Genomic DNA, 21999 nt, shown 5'->3' on the forward strand with positions numbered 1-21999 from the left:
TCTGAAAATAAAATACCCTCACACTGCTTTGATACGAGGAATAATTCAGCACAAACGAAGAAGTTGGAGAAATGTTCACTGTGCAAGGAAATGTCGAGAACCCCTTGTCAAACGATTGTCATTCTGTGATTTCAGGGTATGATCATCTCTGGAAGTGGGAGCCAGGCTAAGGAGGTAGACCCCAAGGCATTGTGTGGCAACAGTGGAGAGGGGCAAACCAACATTCTGTGAACATGAGCCTCAAATCCCCAACCTCTGCTCCTCAGCTTGAGAGCAAAGGCAGCCATAGTATGGCAAGAAATGGAAGTTGTTTTCTAGTCAGGCACACCCCTCACCCCAGAAGGGTCTGCCACATCAAAGGTAAGGTGACGCAAGGTCCTAGAAAGTGTCTCCTCTACACGGGCTACTCCACTATTCTGGTGGATGAACACAGGGGTGCTATTCAAAGGATTTGATCGCTGCTGAGGCACAGGCATTGACTATTGAGACCCAATGCCAGCACTGGAGTTAGAGCAGAGGCCAGCAGGCACCCCCTGTGCCAGGCATTCACGTTTGGATTACTCCATTGTTAGGAAGGGGGCCACTCAGGGAGCTCAGGGTAGCAATGGCCAAATGGTATGAAAATGTTTCAATATTTTAACAACTTGCACAGCTATGCTAGCATCTACATGCTAAATACCAGCCCCGGAGAAGCATGTATTTTACCCACCCCCACCCCTTCTCGCTCTCTCCTTTCTTCCCCCCTCCCTATCTTCCTCCTTCCAACTTCCTTCCTAAGTTCCGCCATCTCTTCTCCCATCTTTCCCTCTATTCTTTCTCTTTCTTTCTTTCTTTCTTTCTTTCTTTCTTTCTTTCTTTCTTTCTTTCTTTCTTTCTTTCTTTCTTTCTTTCTTTCTTTCTTTCTTTCTTTCTTTCTTTCTTCCTCCCTCCTCCCTCCCTCCCTCCCTCCCTCCCTCCCTCCCTCCCTCCCTCCCTCCCTCCCTCCCTCCCTCCCTCCCTCCCTCCCTTCTTTCTTTTTCTTTCTTCTCTCTCTTTCTTTCTTTCTTTCTTTCTTTCTTTCTTTCTTTCTTTCTTTCTTTCTTTCTTTCTTTCTTTCTTTCTTTCTTTCTCTTTCTTTCTTTCTTTCTTTCTTTCTTTCTTTCTTTCTTTCTTTCTCTCTTTCTCTCTTTCTCTCTTTCTCTCTTTCTCTCTTCTCTCTCTCTCTCTCTCTCTCTCTCTCTCTCTCTCTCTCTTCCTTCCTTCCTTCCTTCCTTCCTTCCTTCCTTCCTTCCTTCCTTCCTTCCTTCCTTCCTTCTTCTTTCTTCTCTCTCTCTCTCTTACATTTTTTAAAATTTAGTTTCTGTCACTCATCTATCCACCTGCCAGGTGTGTCAGCTACTGATGGCTTACACTGAGTCCCTCTCTGGCAATTGCTGTCAGCTGAAGGGAGGTCTCATGCACAATGGGAGTTTGAACAATGAGTGGTTGATGGGGGTTGGAAAGGCCTGACCCCCTTGCCTTGAGTTGAGACACGACTCCAGAGCCATCCATTGCTCCTTGTGGAACTGACTGAGGCCTCTATGGTATCTGTACTGCGGTTCATCTTTTGCCCAACTCTGCTTCTCTGGCTTTCTTATATGTTGTTCCCAAGAACACTCGCCAATAAATTTCCTTCACACAAATTTCCATCCCAGCTTCTATTTCCAGAGAATGTGATATAAGACAATTTCCCTAAAAGAAAATACAGAATAATATGAGAATATACCAACAGGAAGCCTAATTTAGATTTAGAATGTAGAGCCTGGAATGTCTCTCTTAATTATTGATTTTTTTTTTTTTTTGAGAGAGAAAAAAACATTGATTTGTTGTTCTACTTATTTATGCATTCATTGGTTGACTCTTGTATTTTCCCTGACCAGAGATTAAACCTGAACCTTGGCATATTGGGATGATGCTCTAAACAATGTCTCTTTTAAGTGACACTTAAACCAATACTTAAAAAACGAGAAACAGCAAGTAACGGGGGAGAGTTATTTTATGACTAGAGGTAATAGCACGTGTGAAAATTCAGAGGTGGGAAAGGTCTTGTTACATGTTCAAGGGATTTAGACAAATCCGGTGTGGCATATGTACAATGAGGGGTGGGAGGTTACTGATATGAGTATAAAGGCATCACTAGAGGGGAAGCTGGTCTTTCTTGGGCCTAAGACCTAATTCTCCTGTATATTCAAGGAAGTAAATGAAGCTCCCACTGAGACTGTTTTAACATCCTTCACTGCTGGATCGAATTTCACATTTCCATGACTAGCTTTAAATCATTTAATATTGTCCCATTGGACTCTGAAGCCACTTTAATGGCATTCCCTTTGACCCGTCACACATTTTTATATAATTCTTTCTTAACTCTTGGATAGATGCAATCTGAATTTTACACACACACACATACATCCCCCAAAATGTATACATACTTTAACAGCTGATAGCTCAATTTTGAAAATGAGATGTATTTTAATAAACACTGCCTTTATAATTATTTAAAGTGTATGTATACATTTTGGGGGGACACCCTGCATATATGTCTGTATGTATGTGTGTGTGTGTGTGTGTATATATACATATATATATATGACCCATAACACACACACATATATATGTATATGTGTATGGAAAAATGTATGAATGAACAAGAAAAACAAAACTGAAAAAATATAGGGATGGAAAGAAAAAAAGGCCCTCCAACACGCACACACACACACACACACACACACACACACACACACCACACACATCTTTTATAATTAAAAGAGGTAATAGAGAAAACAGAATTTTTTTCCATTAATTGTCTCTGTGTTAAGTGATATATTTCATTTGATAAGCAATTTTCCACTATGCACCTGGGCCAATCACTAACCCAGGTGTTTAAGATAAAATGATAAGTGATGCTGTCTTCAAAAATTTTATTCTCATTTCTATTTGGAACCAGTTACTATCAGCGAAGTTCAAAGTATTAGATTAAATAAAAGCTTTGTATTTGGCTATGTTATCCATTCACTTAACAAATAATCTTAGAGCACCTACTTTGTGCCAGGCAGTATTCCAGACACTGGGAGAAGGGCAGAAAATGAAATAGACAAAGTCCATGCTTCATGAAGTTGATATTCTGGGGCAGCTCAGTCTAGCAGAATGCAAAAAGATATGACAAGTGACAAATGCTATGGGAATAATAAAAGAGCACAAGGAGATAGAGAGTGATGGGCTGTATTTCAGAAAGGGTTGTCAGCAAAGACATTTTTTAGGTCATTTGAGCAGATAAATAAGAAGAGCATGGACCAATTGTACCAGAGGGAGATTCGGAAGAATGACAAATACGAAAAACACTATTGAGATGATTCCTGTGAAACAAAGCAGCCATCTATTGCTACCTCTCATAATTCACTGATTAACGTACAGCAATGCCCCACACGTCCCCATTTCCTAAGCTGTCCAATTCGACATGGCATAGCATTGCACTGAAAAAAACGACCTGTCTTAAATCAATATTTGAGCCAAAAGCAAATAGCTGAGAGGGAATGAACCCAGAACTGTGACATGACGAAGGAGGTTCTTTTGCATCACATTCCCCATCGTTCCTTCCCTCACAATCCACCTTATCCTGTCTCTATTTCTAGCTCCCACAGCTTTTCACCTTCTGCCAGTACAAAAGGAGAGTCAGTGAATGTCTTTTAGGATGCCTTTCTACATTGAGACATCCTAGATGCTTTCAAACAACCTCAATCTGGTATTCATGAAGAGGGCTAACATAATCCCTCTTAGTCATTATAGAAACTTGGGAAATGAGAGGTCTGTCTGGAACAGAGGCAGATCTACCCCACTTGGCTCTCAGACCAAGATCAAAGATGTGGATCTGGTTCTCAGGCTAACAAGATGGCAGAACATTTTAAGGAAGCATGTATTGCAAATATAATTTGCAACAGTGATTTTCAAGGACTAGCAAGGGTTCATACAGTTTGAAGTCAGACATCTTACCTGCACTTAAGAACATCTGGTTGGATGGAACATTGCTGATCACGCAAAGAAAACCTGCCCCAAACCTAATCTGGAGCTTCGATCTTTTTATCCTGACTACCTAGGTTTGAATAACATCCCGATCTGTACTGTGAATGATGATGATAACTCACTGGGAACGTTGTGGGATGTTGGCCAGTTCAACCACTCAGAGAGGGACGAAATACCATTTGCCAAATGCAGTCACCCGCCCAGCACCGCAGCCCTGGAGAGCCCAGTCAGAGGAGTCTCACCGGCTCCAAACAGTGTCCAAGGGCATCCCCCACCCCCGCGGCCTCATTCTGGTGAGTCCCACTCAGCTGATGAAACCTTTCCTGAGGCCTCCTGCAAACTATTGGGAATGGCGGGGGGTGGGGAAGTGGAAAGCTATATGATTGCTAATCCAGCTGCAGTGATTTTTAAATAGCCATGAAATTTTCTCACTGAGAAATAGGTTATTCATTATAAAAGTGTTTCACTCATCTAATTTTAATTCAGTAGTTCAAAAATGTTAACAAATATTATAATTATTATTAATTGTGTCCAAGACATATTTGGTGTGGTTCTAATCTCTAGTTCCTACAAAAGTAGCCTAAGAGATACCAAAAATGAATTGTTAGCAGCATTGATCGGGAAACTATTTCAGAAATAGAGTTGGAGAAATGCAATAGGCATGAAATTTCATGTTGACATCTTCCTCTCTGGATGGCAAAGACCTTAAGATCAGGGCTCTGTGTTTTTGCTATTCTTGATAGCTCCCCTGCTTCCAGCACAGTGCCTGGTCTTCTGTAAACAATTCAATGAATTAATGTTTACTGAATTGAAATGAAGTGAGACTAATAAAAAATACAGCATAGTTATAGTTAACAATACTATATTGTATATTTGAAAGTTAAGAGTTTAGATCTTCAAATTTCTCATGACAAAAAAATTTGTAACTGGCCCACCCAGGTGTGGCTCAGAGGTTGAGCATTGATGTAGGATCTTGGAGACTGAGGTTCGATTCCCAGTCAGGGCACATGCCTGGGCTGTGGGCTCAACTCCCAGTCGGGGGCGTGCAGGAGAGAGCCGATCAATGATGACTCTCTCATCACTGATGTTTCTCTCTCTCCCTCTCTCCCTTTTCTTTCCTCTCTCTGAAATCAATAAAGGTATATTTTTTTAAAAAGGAATTTGTAACTGTGAGGTGATGGATGTTAACTAAATCTATCATGATAATCATTTTGTAATATATGAGATCATTATGTTATACATTTTAAACTAATATGAGAAAAGCACAGTGTGGCAAAATCTAGAGATCAAGGTAAAATGGAAGGGATTCTGGATGGTAGAAATTATATTCTGTTCTCTTTATCCTGCCCTGTACAATTACATGCTGTTACAAAGAGTTTCAGGGCACATGAAAATTATTTTGGTATAATATGGTAAAATATATATCTTTCCAAAGATAATGAGGGATCACTAATAGAGCATTTACTATGTGATTCCATTCTAAGGTCTTCATACTTGTTAACTCATTTCATTTTTCATTTAGGAGTTCCTCTTCCCACCTTTCCACTGGCAATGAAGAATCAAAGCCCACTTATTCTACCTTCTTTCTGGTGTCCCTTCTTATACTGTAAAACATAGGAACTTAAAAATTACATTAGCAGGAGTCCTTTGAAGGGAATTGGGTGTTGCCATCTGGTAAAATTTATATCGCATATGTGGGGTCGAGGGCATCTTTTTGGTTGATGCTTACTATCAAGTGTGACTGGACACATGGGTCTTCTTAGTTTTTTGGCTACAACATCTCAGTGTTCAGATTCTGGATTTATAGGTGTCAAAAGGCAAAGTCAGCAGACATGAGGGCTCTTGTATTGCAGGGGCAATCCAGTGCCTAATCTTTAGCCTCATGGATGTTGTGACAGCACCTAAAGTGGCCATGACTTCCTGACTCCTTTCCGTCTGCTTGTGATAAAGGCTGTGCCCTCCTGTGTGGGCGGGGTACACGGTGTGGTTCTTGAAATGAAGAGTCAAGGCCAGAGTTCACTGTTCTAGCCCTTCCAATAATATTAGAAATATTTTTCCTTAGAATAACAACAGTGGTTTCTGTTTCCCACAAGCGTTCTCTTAATAGACTCACACCCATAACTTTGTTCTCCCTAAATAATGAATTCAGTTACTATTGGGTATATACGTGAAATTTTTTCACCTTCAAAAGAACTGTTGTGTTTACTGTGGCTTCAGTAAAAAAGGCAGCATCATTTAAACATTATATCTTTAATACAAAGAAAATTAATACAAAGAAAAATTAAGCAAATGTTTAAGTGGTTTTAGGGTAATTTAGGGGGATTTAGATACATGATTTTATGAAATGGGATGAAACAATAAATAAAATAAAGAGTGTAATTATAACTCAGCATACATCTTTGCTTTCTGTCCACAGAGCAAACAGCACACATAGTCTCTGTAATTAGAGAAAGTGACAGTTATGAGTAGGAACCAGAGAAAAACATGCTTACACCAGAATATGTACTTTTTAAAAGTTTACCACATCCAGAAAGCTCTTGCAGTGTTTTTAAAAATCATCTTTCTGGCCATATAATTTGTTTTGTAATATAAATATGCTTTTATTATGTTATTGTAGTACAATTCTTCCAGCAAGTTTCCTAATATTTATGAACAGATCACAGGCTTGGTTTTTTTAAAAAATTAATCTTTATTGTTGAAAGTATTACAGATGTCTCCTTTTCCCCCCCATTGATCCCCTCCACCCCGCATCCACCCCACTCCCAGGCCTTTCCCATTACAATGTTTGTGTCCATGGGTTATGCTTATAGACATATAAGTTCTTTGATTACTCTCTCCCTACCCACTCCCCCACCCCCCGCCTTTCTTCTGAGATCCCTCAGTCTGTTCCATGCTTCTATGTCTCTGGATCTATTTTGTTCATCACTTTATTTTGTTTATTATATTCCACATATAAGTGAGATCATGTGGTATCTGTGTTTCTCTGACTGGCTTATTTTGCTAAGCATAATACTCTCCAGTTCCCTCCATGCTGTCCCAAAGGATAAGTGATCCTTCTCTTTTATAGCTGCATAGTATTCCATGGTGTAAATGTACCACCAGAGCTTTTTTATCCACCATCTACTGATGTGAATTTGAGAAGAATGTATATTCTGCAGCTTTGGAGTGTAATGTTCTGTAAATGTCAATTAAATCAATATGACCTAGTGTGTCATTTAGGGTCACTGTTTCCTTGTTGATTTTTTGTCTGGAAGACTTATCCAGTGAAATCAGTGTGGTGTTAAAAGCCCCCTAGTATGACTGTCTTGCTGTCGATCTCTCCCTTAAAGTCCTCTAGAAGTTTTTTTTATAAATTTAGGTGCTCCTATATTGGGTGCATATATGTTTATCAGGTTATATCCTCTTGTTGGATATGTAGTGACCTTTCTTGTCTCTCGTTACGGTCTTTATTTTGACGTCTATTTTGTCTGATACCAGTATTGCTACCACAGCTTTTTTTTTTCATTTCCATTTGCATGGAAAATTTTTTTCCATCCCTTCACTCTCATCCTGTGTGAGTCTTTTGTTTTGAGGTGGGTTTCTTGTAGACAGCATATATTGGGGTCATGTTTTCTTATCCATTCAGCCACCCTATGTCTTTTTATTGGAGCATTTAATCCATTTACATTTAAGGTTATTATTGAGAGGTACTTATCTATTGCCATTTTAATTCTTTATGCCTATGTTTCTTTTTCTCTCTATTTCTACTTCTAATTATAGCAGTCTCTTTAACGTTTCCTGCAATGCTAGTTTGGCGGTGATAAACTCCTTTAGCCTTTTTTTTGGTCTGGGAAGCTCCTTATTTCACCATCTATCTTGAATGATAGTCTTGCTGGATAGAGTAATCTTGGTTTCAGATCCTTGTTTTGCATTACCTTGAATACTTCATATCATTTCCTTCTGGCCTGTACAGTTTCTGATGAGAAGTCAGCTGACAACCTTATGGGAGCTTCTTTGTAGGTAACAGATTGCTTTTCTCTAGCTGCCTTTAAGATTCTCTCTTTGTCTTGAATTCTTGGCATTTTAATTATGATGTGTCTGGGCATGGGACTCTTTGGATTCTTCTTGTTTGGGACTCTCTGTGCCTCCTGAACTTGTGTGACTTCTTCCTTCACCAGGTTAGGGAAGTTTTCTGCCGTTATTTCTTCAAACAGGTTCTTTAACCCTTGCTTACTTTTGACCTCTCCTAGTATTCCTAAAATGTGAATATTGTTACATTTTATGTTGTCCCACAGCTCCCTTAAAGTGTCCTCCTGTTTTTAAATTGTTTTTTCTCTTTGGATCCTTGATTAAGGAATTTTTTTCTATTCTGTCTTCTAATTGGCTGATCTGATCCTCAGCTTCCTCTAATCTGCTGTTTATTTCTTCCAATGTTTTCTTTATTTCTGCTATGTCATTCTTAGTTCCTTCATAGTTTCCATATATTTTTTCATGCTGTTGAGCATCCTTACAATCAGTATTCTGAACTCTATATCTGATAGATTGCTTATCTCCATTTCATTTAGCTCTTTTTCTGGAAACTTCTCTTGTTCTCTCATTTGGGGCTTATTTTTTTTGCCTCCCCATTTTGGCTGCCTGTTTGGGTTTGTTTTTATGTATTGGGTAGATCTGCTGGACTCTCAGTCTTTTTGGAGGGTCTCTGGTGCAGGACAATGCCAGACACAGTTTGTGATTGGCCTTGAGTACCATGTTTGGAGCTATCAACAACCCTCAGCTTGAGGTCTCCTCTGCTGGGGTTGGGTGCATTTGGAAAGGACCAAGATGCCCACCAAAGTCTGCTTTACCAAAGCCTAGGTCCAGAAGCAGATCAGGCAAAGACTGAAAGCACTCTGAGGTCTGCCTCTGCCTGCAAGCTGATTAATCTGATCTCTTAATGAGCCTCAGGCTCTAGAAACTCCACTGGGTAGGGCGAGAGGTTTTCCAGCAGGGTGGGGCAATTGCTTCCCTCCCCCAGGCATAAGTAGCAAATTGTCTGCCCGAGAAAAATGTCCTCTGCAGTACAGGAGAATGACTTGGTACAGAAATCCAGAGGGGTGCCCTCCTGAGCTCTATCTCCAGAGCCCACAACCCTAGGTTCTCCTCATACAACTCCAGTCCACTCTGCCCTCCCTCTACTGGATCCCAGTGTGAGTGGCTGCACACAAAACTTTGTGCATTGGCTCTTTAAGAGGGTGCCTGCATTCCCAACCTTCTCTCCCTGGCAGACAGAAACCCAGCTGCTTTTCATAGCCAGATGTTATGTGGGCACCTTTCTCAGTTCTGGTGCTCTGGGCTGGGGAACCCAGCCTGGGGTTTAGTCCCCAGAGTCCTCAGTGGGAACCCTCTACAGCTGAGATATCCCTCTGACCTTCAGCTGCTGTCCGTAGGAGCCCAGCCAGCCCTCTCGCACCTCAGCACTTCCTACCAGTCTATGCAGTCTCCACTTTTCCTCCTTATGAGGGTGCTCTCCTGCTAGTCTTCAGTTGCAGTTGATTATTCAGGATGGTTTTTCTATATTTTAGTTGTAATTCCAGTTTGGTCCCGGGAGATTGTCAGTGTAGCTTCCACTCAGTCCACTGCCATCTTTAATCTCATCTCTCACACCCCCAGGGTTGATCTTAACTGATATTCAAATGTACTCCCATCCGTTTCAGAAACCAATATACATGGCATGTGATAGACATTTTTTTTGTTTGATCTAAGTATATTTTTCCTCAATATCATTTCAGAGCCCTGTAGAAAAGTCAAGGAGTGCTTCAAAACTTCCAATGACAATCCCTTTGTAATTAAAAAGGTAAAGAAACAACTATTACAGCTACCTATTTAGTTTGACTTTTATCATTTCCTCTTCTCTTTCTTCTTCACATACTTTTCTGAAAAGATGCCATGTTTCACAATATTTTTTACAGTTTCATTTAAGTGCAATTAACATGATATAAAATGCACATACCAGGTGGGGCAAAAGTAGGTTTACAGTTATTCATATGGAAAATAATATAATAATTAATAAATAATAATCCAAGAATAAACTGTGTTTTGTGTACTCATAACTGTAAACCTACTTTTTCCTCATCTTGTACTTGAAGTGCAGAGTTTGACGAGTTTTGACAAATATATCTCCATACCATGGAAGCCTCCACAGAAATCAAGAAAATAAATATACCCATTACTTCTAAACGTTTTCTCATGATCCTGGTCCTCCCATAGGCAAACATTTATCTGCTGCCACTAAACATTTAGCATGCAATTTTCAGGAATTTATATAAATGAAACAATATAGCAAGTTCTCTTCTTTTAAATCTGGGATTTGTTAAACTCAGCATAATTATTTTAAGATTCATCCATGTTGTTATGTGCCAGTAAAAAGGGTAGTTCATTCCTTTTTGTTGCTGAGGAGTATTCCCACAATTTGTTTATCCATTCACCTGCTGGTAGACATTTAGCTTGTTTCCAATTTTTCACAAAGGTGATATGGACATTTGTGTACAAGCCTTTGTATAGAGATGCATTTTCTTTTCTCTTGGGTAAAAAAAATCTAGTAGTAGAATGATTCAGTCTTATAGTAGGTGAATGTTAAGTTTTTTAAGAAGCTGCCAAACTGTTTTTCAAAGTGGCTTTACCACTTTGTATTGCCTGCCAGCAGTGCATAAGACTTTCTTTTCCTCTACATCCTTAGTATGGTCAGTACTTTTATTTTAGCCAATCTAGTGGGTAGTAGTGGTTATTTCTTTGTGGTTTTAATGTACATTTCCCTAATGACTAATGAAGTTGACATGTTTTCATGTTCTTACTTGCCATACATATATCCTTGTATGAAAAGTATGTGTTCAAATCTTTTGCCCACATTTTAAATTGGGTTGTTTTATTATGAAGTTGTAAACATTTTTATATATTCTAGGTATAAATCTTTTGTCACATATCTATTTTGCAAATATTTACTTTCAGTCTGAGGCTTCTGTTTTTTTGTAGTTATATCTTTTGAAGAAGCAAAATTTATAATTTTGATAAAGCCAAAATTTAAAATTCTTCTATTATAGTTTCAAACGCACATGCTCTTTCTCTCTGTTATGCCTTATTGCAATGGCTAGGAACTCTAGTACAATGTTAAATGGAACTGATGAGAGCAGACATCTCTGACCTACTAAGTCACTGGGAGAAAGCATTCAGACTTTCGCCACTAAGTATGATGATAGTTTACTTTATTCATAAATGTCCTTTATATGGCTGAGGAGATTCTTTTTCATTCTTATTGTTCTGAGAGTCTTTCTTTTTTCTTTTCTTTTCTTTCTTTCTTTCTTTCTTTTTTTTAAATAGGTCTTTACTGATTTCAGTGAGAGGAAGGGAGAGGGAGAGAGAGAGAGAAACAGACACACCATAAAATCTCTTGGCTATCTTTTCTGATCATAAAAGAGAAATGTTCCCAACTCAACAGAAAATCTTATTATGTGTCATGAGTTGGTTCTTATCTGAAGCGGCAATGTAAGTAAAATTTACATATTAAACATCTAAAAATTATTATGCTGATGTTTAACCAAGGGTTTTAAATGGTTTCACAAAAGTAAATGATGTATTACTATTTGTTCTGTCTCCAAAAGCAAATATTTGAAAATTAGATATTTAAGGGAGGATTAAAACTAACCTTTTGCTTTTATGTATGTTTCTCATTTACCTACAGTATTTCTAATTCACTTTACATTGAATTTTTATACAAAATATAAGTGGATTCAAATGTATATTGATTATATTGTATCTCTGATTTAGGAAATTAAGGTAAAAAATCCACCCTCACCTCCAAAGGCATGCTCTACTGCGGGCTCTTGTTCTTCAGGGGTGATGAGTGCCAAGCCTAACGTCAAAAACAACACTGTATGCATACCAAACTACCTGGATCAGGAAATCAAAGTAAGGGGCATGTTTATTTAATCCATAACTTGGGTACAGCATGAACCGACAAACAAAAATTCATATTACTTAGGATCCTTGAAGTCTTACTTTTCTCTGGAATCTTGTCACTCTTTAAAAAACACAGCATTTGACAGCTATCAGTCTGTTTTCTTTCTCTATGAGGGTGTTTCTATTTTGTTTGTTTGCTTAAGGTGAAGGGATTAAAAAAGCCCCTCATAGACACAGACAACATCATGGAGATTACCAGAGGGAAAGGGGATAGAGGGAGTTAGAAGAAGGTAAGGGGCGGATAGTGACTGAAGGAGACTTGACTTTGAGTAGTGAACACACAATGCAATATACAGATGATGTATTATAGAATTGTACACCCGAAACCTATATAATTTTATTAACAAATGTCACCCCAACAAATTTAATGAAAATTAAAACAAAACAACAAAAATAACCCACAGTGTTTGGTTTAGACGCAATGAAAAGCTTGGCATTTGCCCAGCAACCTTGGCCCTATTTTTCCCATATCTTTCTTTATTATCTTCCTAATGCTTAAGAGGCACTATCTCCAAATTCTAACCTTTACCAATACATTTCCTTCACACATATATATATTTTGGAGGTTGGTTTACTTTATTATTTTTTCTCTCTAAAATTTATTATTATTTTTTAAATTTATCTTTATTGTTGAAAGTACTACAGCTGTCCTCATTTTTCCCCATTGACCCCTTCTTCCTCATACCCCCCACCTGGGCCTTCACCCCACTATTGTCTGTGTTCATGGGTTATGTATATATGCAAATAAATTCTTTGGTTAATCTCTGCCCCCCACCTTCACATATTTTAAAGCAGAGATTCCTCTAATCAACATTCATCTCTCTTTCTCTTATTTGTGGAAAACTGTTTCCTCAAACCTTTTCTTCCTGGGATTATAAACTGAGTTAAATTAATAGTAATATGTCATATCAGACTACTGGATAGTTCTCTCCAGCTACAGTTATTTCTGAGAATGACATATAACCAGGAATAAATCAATCAGCTGATATTTGTCATCTGCCATTCTTTGTTTACTTTCTTTAGATCCTTTTGGTAACCTCCACCTTGCCTCATTTTAAGACTCCCTACAGTGAATTAAGGGTCAAAATATTGTAATGATGACTGACAGAATTTTAAAATATCAGTAGTGGCAATTGCAAATAACAGAGCATGTTGTAAGGGTTGTTACTGAATAGTCCTCATAAGGAGCTGTGTTAAAAGTAAAGGATGACAGTTTTATTGGGCATAGTACTTAATGTTGATGATCAAATTGGGAGAGAGCATAAAAAGAAAGGAGGACAAGAAGGGAGAATATCTACAGATATGACTTGTGTTTACACATGATTTCCTGATGATTCTGGCTAAAGACTTTCTATTACAGAGTTTTCGAATCACTGTCTGCCTCAACCACTGCATTCTGACACCACTGATCTTTCTATAATTTTCTTATTCCTTCCATGAGGGGTTTTCCTCTGCTAGAAATTATCTTCTCTTTAATCATTTCAGTGGTCACCTTCTTCTCATTAAGGTTTTAGGTTAAACATCACTTACTCAGAAGTACTTTCCCTGACCATCCAATCGAAGGCAGCTACCCAGACACTCTCTATCCCATTAGCCTTTGTTTTTGTGTGTGATTTTTTTCTATAACACATGCCATATCTATTATGTTCATATTTATTTATTTTTCAATATTGTCTCTGCCTCCCTACCCCACTCACACTAAAATTTAAGTCTTATAAGATCTCATACTTATGTGTCTTGGTTATTGCTTTGTCTTCAATGCCTCGATAAGTGATAGGCACCTAGTAATTATTAAATAAGTATTTATTGAATGTTGAATATATAAATTAAAAAGAAAAGTTCTATCAAGGTCAAAGCGGAATTGTAGAAAATCAGCTAACCAAATAGGACCTCAGCTATACTAAACCATGAGCTGTGCACAGTTTTAGTGAGGCTATCTTGCTTCCGTGAGCACATCAATAGATCAGCATGATCCTATAAAACTGGCCTTGTGGGAATCTATTAAAGAACCCTTCTCTCAAAAACATCTTACACCTCACAGGTATTGACTTAACTGGACATCAATTGATACAAAATCCACTAAAATGTAAATTCTTTGACGGAGCGGATCTCATCCATCTTGTTCACAACAGATTCCTCAGCACTTACCAGCTTGCAAATTATTAACTGACCCACAGAGCATGGCATTTTAGCAAATAATTGTTGACTATTTGTTAAATAAATTAAAAGAAAAGGAGTAAAGTGAGAAAATAGGTCATTAAAATGTTTTGACTTGTTTCATAAGAACCCTAAAAAGAGAGTTCATCTTGGTGGTATCCCATCCTTCTGTGCCTTCTACAAAAAATCTGAACTATATTCCAATCTCCTACTATTTAGGCTGGTAAGTCTGAATGGGTTGTGAAATCAAGAAATGTCTGTGCAGGGGAGCATATGAAAAAGTATGTAGTTTCACAATTATTACTTTAAAGGAAAACAGAATTCTGTATCTATTAAGATCTTGTTTTTAGTGTTCCTCTCAAAGATCTTGAATTTATAGAAATAAATCTCTTTATTAATGACACCAAAAAGTCTGCCAAACACATTCACTTATTCTATACATATTTAATATCAAATGACAAAATATTATATATAGTTGGAAGATACAGTTGGTTCCTTCATTCACATAGCTTATGAGAGGGATTATACAAGTGTTGTAGGATCATATAGGAGGAAATTTTGGAGCTAAGAGAGCCTTCAAGGAGAAAAAAACCCTAAAGAATGTTTAGGTATAATTACAAGATAAAGAGAAGTAAGAAAATGGTTACTCCTAGCCAAGAGAACTTTTATGTAAAGGTTAAGAGGTGAGAGCATTGTTTATTCAAGAACTAAAAGCATCAATATGGCTATTGCAGAAAGTGAAGGGAAAACATTGCAAATGCTGGGGTTGGAGACTGAGCAGATACCAGGTAATAAAGTATTTTATAAGCTATCCCAAGGGCCGTGGGAAGTCGGTGAAGAATTTTAAGTAGTGAATGATACTGAATTACTTTGTAAGTACAAGAATTACATGATTAGAGTTGTACTTTAGAAAAATTACTCTAGATACAATATGTAGAATTAATTTGGGAGGAGGAAGCAAAATTGCAGGCAAGGTACCCTGCTTCCAAAATGGTAGATTAGGTTCAAGACTTATCCTCCTACTGTAAACAACCATATAACTGTGAAATATATACATAGAAACTGTTTTCAGGCACTGGAAAGCAGACAGTACAAATATACGACCACTGAGAAAAAAAGATAACAATTGGGATGATTTACATGTTTCTGTCTGGGGCACATTCCTAATCATGGTACAGAAAAGTAGAGCCCAAACAGAAAGTAACAACCTCACCAGGTAGAGAAAACGGAGTTCAGATTTTGGGGATGCTGAAGTGGCCAGAATTTGTAAATTTAGATTCTGAAGAAGAGGGATCTATGGAGAGAATGAGCTCCAAAAATCTGCACAGGGTTTCATGAATCTTTAGTCTAGTATAAGCTGCACATGGAGAGGATGAGATTCTGAGACCTGGCAGAAGGAAGCTAATGGAAGGTAGCACATTGCTTAGAGATGCTGGACTTCTGATCTGCCAGATTGAAGAGACCTTGTTGAACACACCAAGAATTCAGTTGAGACCCCAGAAAAGTCAAACTTTAAAAAAAAAGTGTAGGGTACTCTATAGGGGCTACTAGAGACCTATACTCCCAAATCCTAAAATCGAGTTTCAACAGATCAAACTCACCTGCCAATATATTGACTTCCTTCTGGAACAAAACTTAATGAAAAGAAGGGAGGGCATATTCTACTTCCTCTCACTAAAAGGATAATTATATTCTCTCAAAGCTGACCAATGAGTTATTTATGAGTTAAAGAAGCTGGAAGTAATGTGCAATCATCATATTGATGAAAATACCATTAGAGGCAAGAGTGGTCTAGAGAATACCAGAGGGTTCTTTTTCCCGTTTTTGCCATGGCCATTGATTTATTGTGAAATTAGGAGCATATTTAATTTGCTGTCTTCATGGTATGACATTATCAAGGGCAAGAATTTATAATATAACAAAGCTCAATATAGGGCAGAGGATTTTTCTGCCCTTTAATTTCAATTCTATATCTCCAGCATCTAGATCAATGACAGACAGAAATATTTTGTGAATTAATAGTATTTTAAGAAAAGGTTTCAGGCAGAGAGACTAGGAAAAAGATGCTGCAGTAGCTCAAAGAATTGATGATGGTTTAGACTGGGTCAAGGCTGTGCCAACAGAGAGAAATGGAGAGGTTTGAGAAATATTTAGAAGGAAGAATTTACTAAAGTTGTTGTTTGGCATTGTCTAGGACGAATCCTAGATTCTGGTTTGGACATACATTCATGTATGCTGGTGCTGTCCACTGAGACAGGGGAAGCAGGAAGAACAGCGAGTTTGGTGCAGTTTTAGTTTTAGATAGTTTGGTTCAAAGTAACTATAGTATATTTAAGTGGATACATCTAGAAGGCTGATGGTTATATAGGACTGAAGTTCAGGAGACAGGAATGAATTTCAGATATATCTAAATTCTAATAGCAGATAGAGTTAGGGTCAAACTGGAAACATCATGTGCTTAATACTTTGCACTTTAATGCTTATTAGAGTCCATTTTTATTATAACTAATTATTTCATATATTAATCTTCTCTATCATCCACACTTCAGGCCTTAGCTCCAGATAAAAATTCTCAAAGAAGGATTTTGATTGACAAATGAGAATTAGATTCCTATCCCATTGGGCTAATCACTACATTCAGAGAACTGAGGAACAATGAGGAATCCAGCTAGATTCACCCACTATAGAGGGGAGCAGTACAGATAGAGGGACAGTTCTGTGACAGGAAGATCTCCATTAGAACCCCATGGGACAGAGGGAAAGGATCAATTCCCTAAGAGAAGAAAAATTAATGGCTCCTCCAGATAATGTTGGTACTGAACAGACAAAACAAGAAAAACTGCATCGCCTAACCTAAACTATTACTACTTGCATTGGAGATATTTTTTTAAAGATTCCGCTGGCTCCCAAGCTAAAATCCCAATTGATTGAATTGTGCACTGTGTACAGGGTGCATTTGGGAAGATGAGACTGGAGAAAGTAAAGGGAACTTTATAGCCTTATACCACTTACTTGCTCACTATATAACTCCAATATTCTCTGTCAGATTCTGGAAAAACTCTGTAACATTTTACGTACTGATTCTCTGGCCGAAGTTCTACAGTGGCTGCTTCATGCAAGTTCAAAAGGTGAGATGAACACAGAGCCTGTTTCTTCCTTTGGTATGGATGGCAGGAGCTAGGCTTCCAAGTTCCAGATTCTAACAGCTCTGCCAATTCCCCACCAAAACCATCAACTCAGTCATCTCCTAGCCTCCTTTAGGCCCATCTTGGCCTGTTCCATGAAAATACATGCCAGTCTTAATGGGACAACCATAAAAAGCATAGAGCATCTATCCTTAAACCTAGCTGGTCATCAGACTGACAGAGGCCAGGCTTCTGGGGTGGGTGAAACCTGAGAATTTGCATCTCTAACAAGGCCCCAGATGCTGCTGATGATGCTGGTCTGAGACAACCCTTTGAGAACCATTGCACTAATCAAAGTTAGGAAATACCGATGTGCCAGGAATAGGCTAATGTTTTAAATGGGAGCATTTTGGAAACACATAGTTCCTTACCCCAGGAATTCTGGACTACTTGGCAGACAATTGAGGAAGTATTATTTTGGGGTGAGAAAACTTTATTCTCTAAATTTTTTCCTTTTTAAAAATATAACTTAAAAAAATTACACAAGAAATAAGTGCTTATTGTTGGAGGGTGGGGGGAGGGGGAGAACCAGAAAAAAATAAAAGAAGACCAATAACAATAAATAAAATGATCACAGACACCATTTCAGTGAATACTTTAGTGTATACTCTTCTAGATATGCTTGTAATTATTATTTAAGTATCAGTTTGTATTTAATAAGATCATATTGTACTTATTTTTTGTGGGTGTACTTTTTTTTCTTTTCTTTTTTCATTTGGCAGTGGCCTGTAAGGCTGAGTTTTGTTTTCAACATTTGAAAACAATTCCACTGCCATTCACGGACAAGTACCTCAGTGAGTTAGCTACTCTGGGCACTCTACAGTATCACAGGTCAACAGAAACTTTTCTGCAGAAACCTTGAGTCATACACAGGTGCCTACCCAGAAAACAGATTAGCAGCATTTTATACTGGAGTGCTGGGTAAAAAAACTAATTCAGTGTTTCCAGACAATGATAATTACAACCTTCATGCCCTTCCCACCCCTTTTGTTAAATCAGAAAAAGAATGGATCTCAGCTTTGATTCATGCTGAGCTGGCTGAGGTCAACATGTTGGCTCGCCCTTGGAGAAGCAGAGCCTCAGCAGAACCAGCAGCAGTGACTGGGAAGCCGACCAAAGTTAAATCGCCCTCATATTCACCCTCAAAATCAAAAGTGCTGACCAGACCTACAGAAGGACATCAACTGACTAGGTAATGAGACACCATGGCCACCTAGAGGGCATATGGTACATAAAGACTTCCAATTCTCTTCTCATTATCTTTCAAAACACTAATCATGCTGAGGTTTTTAAGTCTCCTCTTTACTCAATAAATGACAACAATGTGTATTTTTTAAAATTTTCATAAATGTAAGAGGATCACTCTAAATCTTATTTTTCAGAGCATTTTTGCAGGGGCTGTGTCCTCCTTACCCAATAACCTTTCTTTCTGAGGAAAGTTCCCTTTCCACTAAGGGCAAGAGAAGCCATCCAGAAATCTAAGAAAATATAGTGGTTTTAATTTTTTTTTACTTTACTTAAAAATAAAAGCTATAAAGGAAATCTAAATTGTATTGTTATTGTATATTTTGTTAAATGCATATCATAGAGGTATCACTTTTTTTTTTTGGTATAGAACAATGCAAGTTTAAGCTAAATTGCTCCACTTGATTATCTTTGACATACTCCTGGGGGTTGTCAGAGGGAAAAAACTATTAAGGGAATTGGGAAATATTTCAGTAGAAATTCTTCCTAAACCTTGTAATTTCAATGACAGAAGAAAATGCATATTTATGTATAAACAACGCGGTGAAAGAATGTGGTAAGATGATGTTTAAGCTGGGAGTTAAAAATCTTGTTGCTTTAAAATTAAAAGTTGAGTAAAGTTTAAATTAAGAGAAAATAAATATTCAAAACACATAATAGATAACTTTAAAAAGCATTAAGACAGTGGGTAATTTTGTAGTAGTGCAATTTGTCTCCACCTTAGAGTTTCCATAAAATTAGAAGTTGGCGTGCCCTAGCCAGTGTTCCTCAGTGGTTAGAGCATTGTCCTGTGCACCCAAGGGCCGAGGGTTTGATTCCTGGTGGAGTTTCTCTCTCTCCCTCTCTCTCCTTATCTCCCTTTCACTCTCTGTCTCATCAATGAAAAAAAACATATCCTTAGGTGAGGATTAAAAAAAAAAATTAGGATCTGGGAGGTAGTCAGGGTTGGTCTCTCTGCCCGAGTATAATGTACTGTTTAGATATTTACTCAAAGTCAGAAAAATTTTTCATTGGAAAATACATTTAATACACTCTATTTTGAAACACCAAGAATTTGAATAGGATATTTAAGACACACATATACTTAGTTTATATGATGATAATGCAGTCTATAGAAAATACTTGTTGGTATCTGTGAATTTAATTTTCTCTTTCTCCAATTGATTTAGAGTATCAAGTCAAGGATCTGAAGACAATAAAGCGGTACCAAAAGGTTAAGTACAGTTTGTGATAATTACTGAGTTGTTATAAGGAAACCAGTAAGTAACTAACTAGTTAGGGACACAGATATTAAGGATATCTGGTTTTAAATGCAGTAAAATGCAATAGTGATTTCCAGCTATTCTAAGGGGCAGCACCTGATGAATTTCTCATAGAGATACATTTGACAGAAATTTAACTTTGTATTGAAAAGTAAAGTGCCCCAGGGACAGACACTCTTTAGAAGCAAGACAGGAGGACACAGGGGGAACTATAGGTTTGGTCATGCCAGTTCAGTGACGGGAAACCCTGCATTGACTTAACAAAAAGACAATGATCTCAGAATTTTGGTTCTTCACAGTTTGTCATTGAGCCAGATAATTTTTACTAGAAACAAAGTCACCAGAGAAAATAATAAAATGTCAGCCAGCCAGCAGATGTCCCATGAGACATCTGAAATATGAAAGGGAGGAGCAGTTTTGTGTCCCTACCAGAAGCCCAGCCTCAGCCTATGATTTGGACCAAGAAGGATCAAGGATTGTGGAAAGTCTTACATTGCTGCAGAATAGCCCAACTGAAACATCCCTGTTGGACTGGGGGCCCCTAGCCTTAAACAAGCACAGCAACAATGACTATAGAGCAATGACTATAGAGCAACGACTATGAAGTATGTCTAGTAGCCTCAAACAAAAGCCTACCTTATTATTTCTACAAGTTCCCCTTATACCAGGAATGATACGGTAATCAATTAGAGTTCCTGGAGGTTACTCTAAACCCCAGCAGGGTCTGTTTGACTTAACCAACCCAAAAGGGGCTCTATCTGCTAATAGACAATAATAAGTGTAATTTAGAAATTAGAAAATATCCCCTTATTCTGACACTCCAAGGATTGTCTATTGCATCTGTCTTCTTCTACAAAACTCTTCACCCCAGGATTACAAAATCCTGACAGTGATGTTTCTATTACTCAATTTTATGTCTTACCTGTTGGCCCCAAATGTATTTTACCCCATCTAGATATTTGGAAAATTTTTGTATAAGAATCCCCAAATCATACCCCTTTGTCTCCAGTGTTGATATTTAGCATCTCCTCAAATCCGTATTCCTCCTTGGATGTGACCATGTAGGCCTTATGAAGGTCTCCTGAGTACAAATGACTTGTTTTAACCAGCTTGTCTATTTATTTTTTTGTCTATCAGGATCAGAGATCCTTCTCCTTTCTCTCACTGGCCTCACTGTGCCCTTCACCAGCCCTAATTCATTCTTACCAAAAACATTTGATTCCAAGAGTAAAGAACATCTATATGTTATAGAACAAATAACTCGTTAAGATGAGCAGATGACATGAAAGATGAGATTAGATTATTTTATGAATTTGGGGTGTATTTGGTTCACCTAAACTTCATGTTGTTTTTTTGTATGTAATTTGCTTCTAAAACATGACAGAAGTTATGTTCGATGCCTCAAATATGGCCTTATTTAGATTTTTTTTCTATTTCAGAGGCTGAGCACAAGCCTCCAATGTTTATAAGAAGAAATAAGATGACAATACCTGTTACAGAATATTTCAGCAAATCAAATTCTCCTCCTAGGCCTAAAACTCAGCAGAGCATATCAACAAAACCAATGTCAGCAAGGAGTATACAAGGATACAATCTCTCTCCCCAAAGAACATTTTCTCCTCTAACATACCAAAAGTAGAAAATCTAGACTGGGCTAATTTTCTCACAGACATGAGGTTCACTTGTTACATCAAATTATTATTTTTTATATATTTTGGTATCAAGGAATCAATAGGCCCTCGATCTGGTGGCACCTGTAAATCTCAAAGCTCCTGCATATAATGCTACCAAACAAATATTATTGGAGACAGTATTCCTATTTGTAGTTAATTTGAATGCCATGTGTAAAAAAATGTTTCTTTATATACTATACTTCAAATCTTTCATTATTAGTATTATTACATAAGTATAGGGCCCTGATACTAGAAAAATCATCCATAATCAGATTTAAGCAGTTATAATTCGATACCTGCTCAAAACTCTGACAGAGAAACAAACAGAATTTTAACACCTCACCTAATTTTCACAACCTACGGTGTTAAAATGTTGTTGGGATATTATGAAAAACATGCTCACCTCCCTCCAACAAAGAAAAGCTATAAAAATTATCCCTAACTTATGAGCCAGAAAGGAACTAGTTTCCA

At 37.7% G+C, this 21999-nt stretch overlaps 1 protein-coding gene across 1 annotated transcript; it reads left to right on the forward strand.

Annotated features, from left to right (window-relative positions):
* Window positions 1–233: 233 nt before the first annotated feature.
* LOC308565296 (uncharacterized protein C4orf17) lies at window positions 234–21494 on the forward strand (the record flags this gene model as incomplete). Its single annotated transcript, XM_081154269.1, has 8 exons — window positions 234–360; window positions 4110–4328; window positions 9783–9847; window positions 11815–11955; window positions 17210–17291; window positions 18348–18540; window positions 19763–19806; window positions 21295–21494. The coding sequence occupies 8 exons, from the start codon at window positions 234–236 to the stop codon at window positions 21492–21494; spliced, it is 1071 nt and encodes a 356-aa protein (XP_081010395.1).
* Between the last annotated feature and the right edge of the window lie 505 nt (window positions 21495–21999).

Source organism: Miniopterus schreibersii, assembly GCF_964146895.1.
Source record: "Miniopterus schreibersii genome assembly, chromosome: 1".
Taxonomy (NCBI): domain Eukaryota; kingdom Metazoa; phylum Chordata; class Mammalia; order Chiroptera; family Miniopteridae; genus Miniopterus; species Miniopterus schreibersii.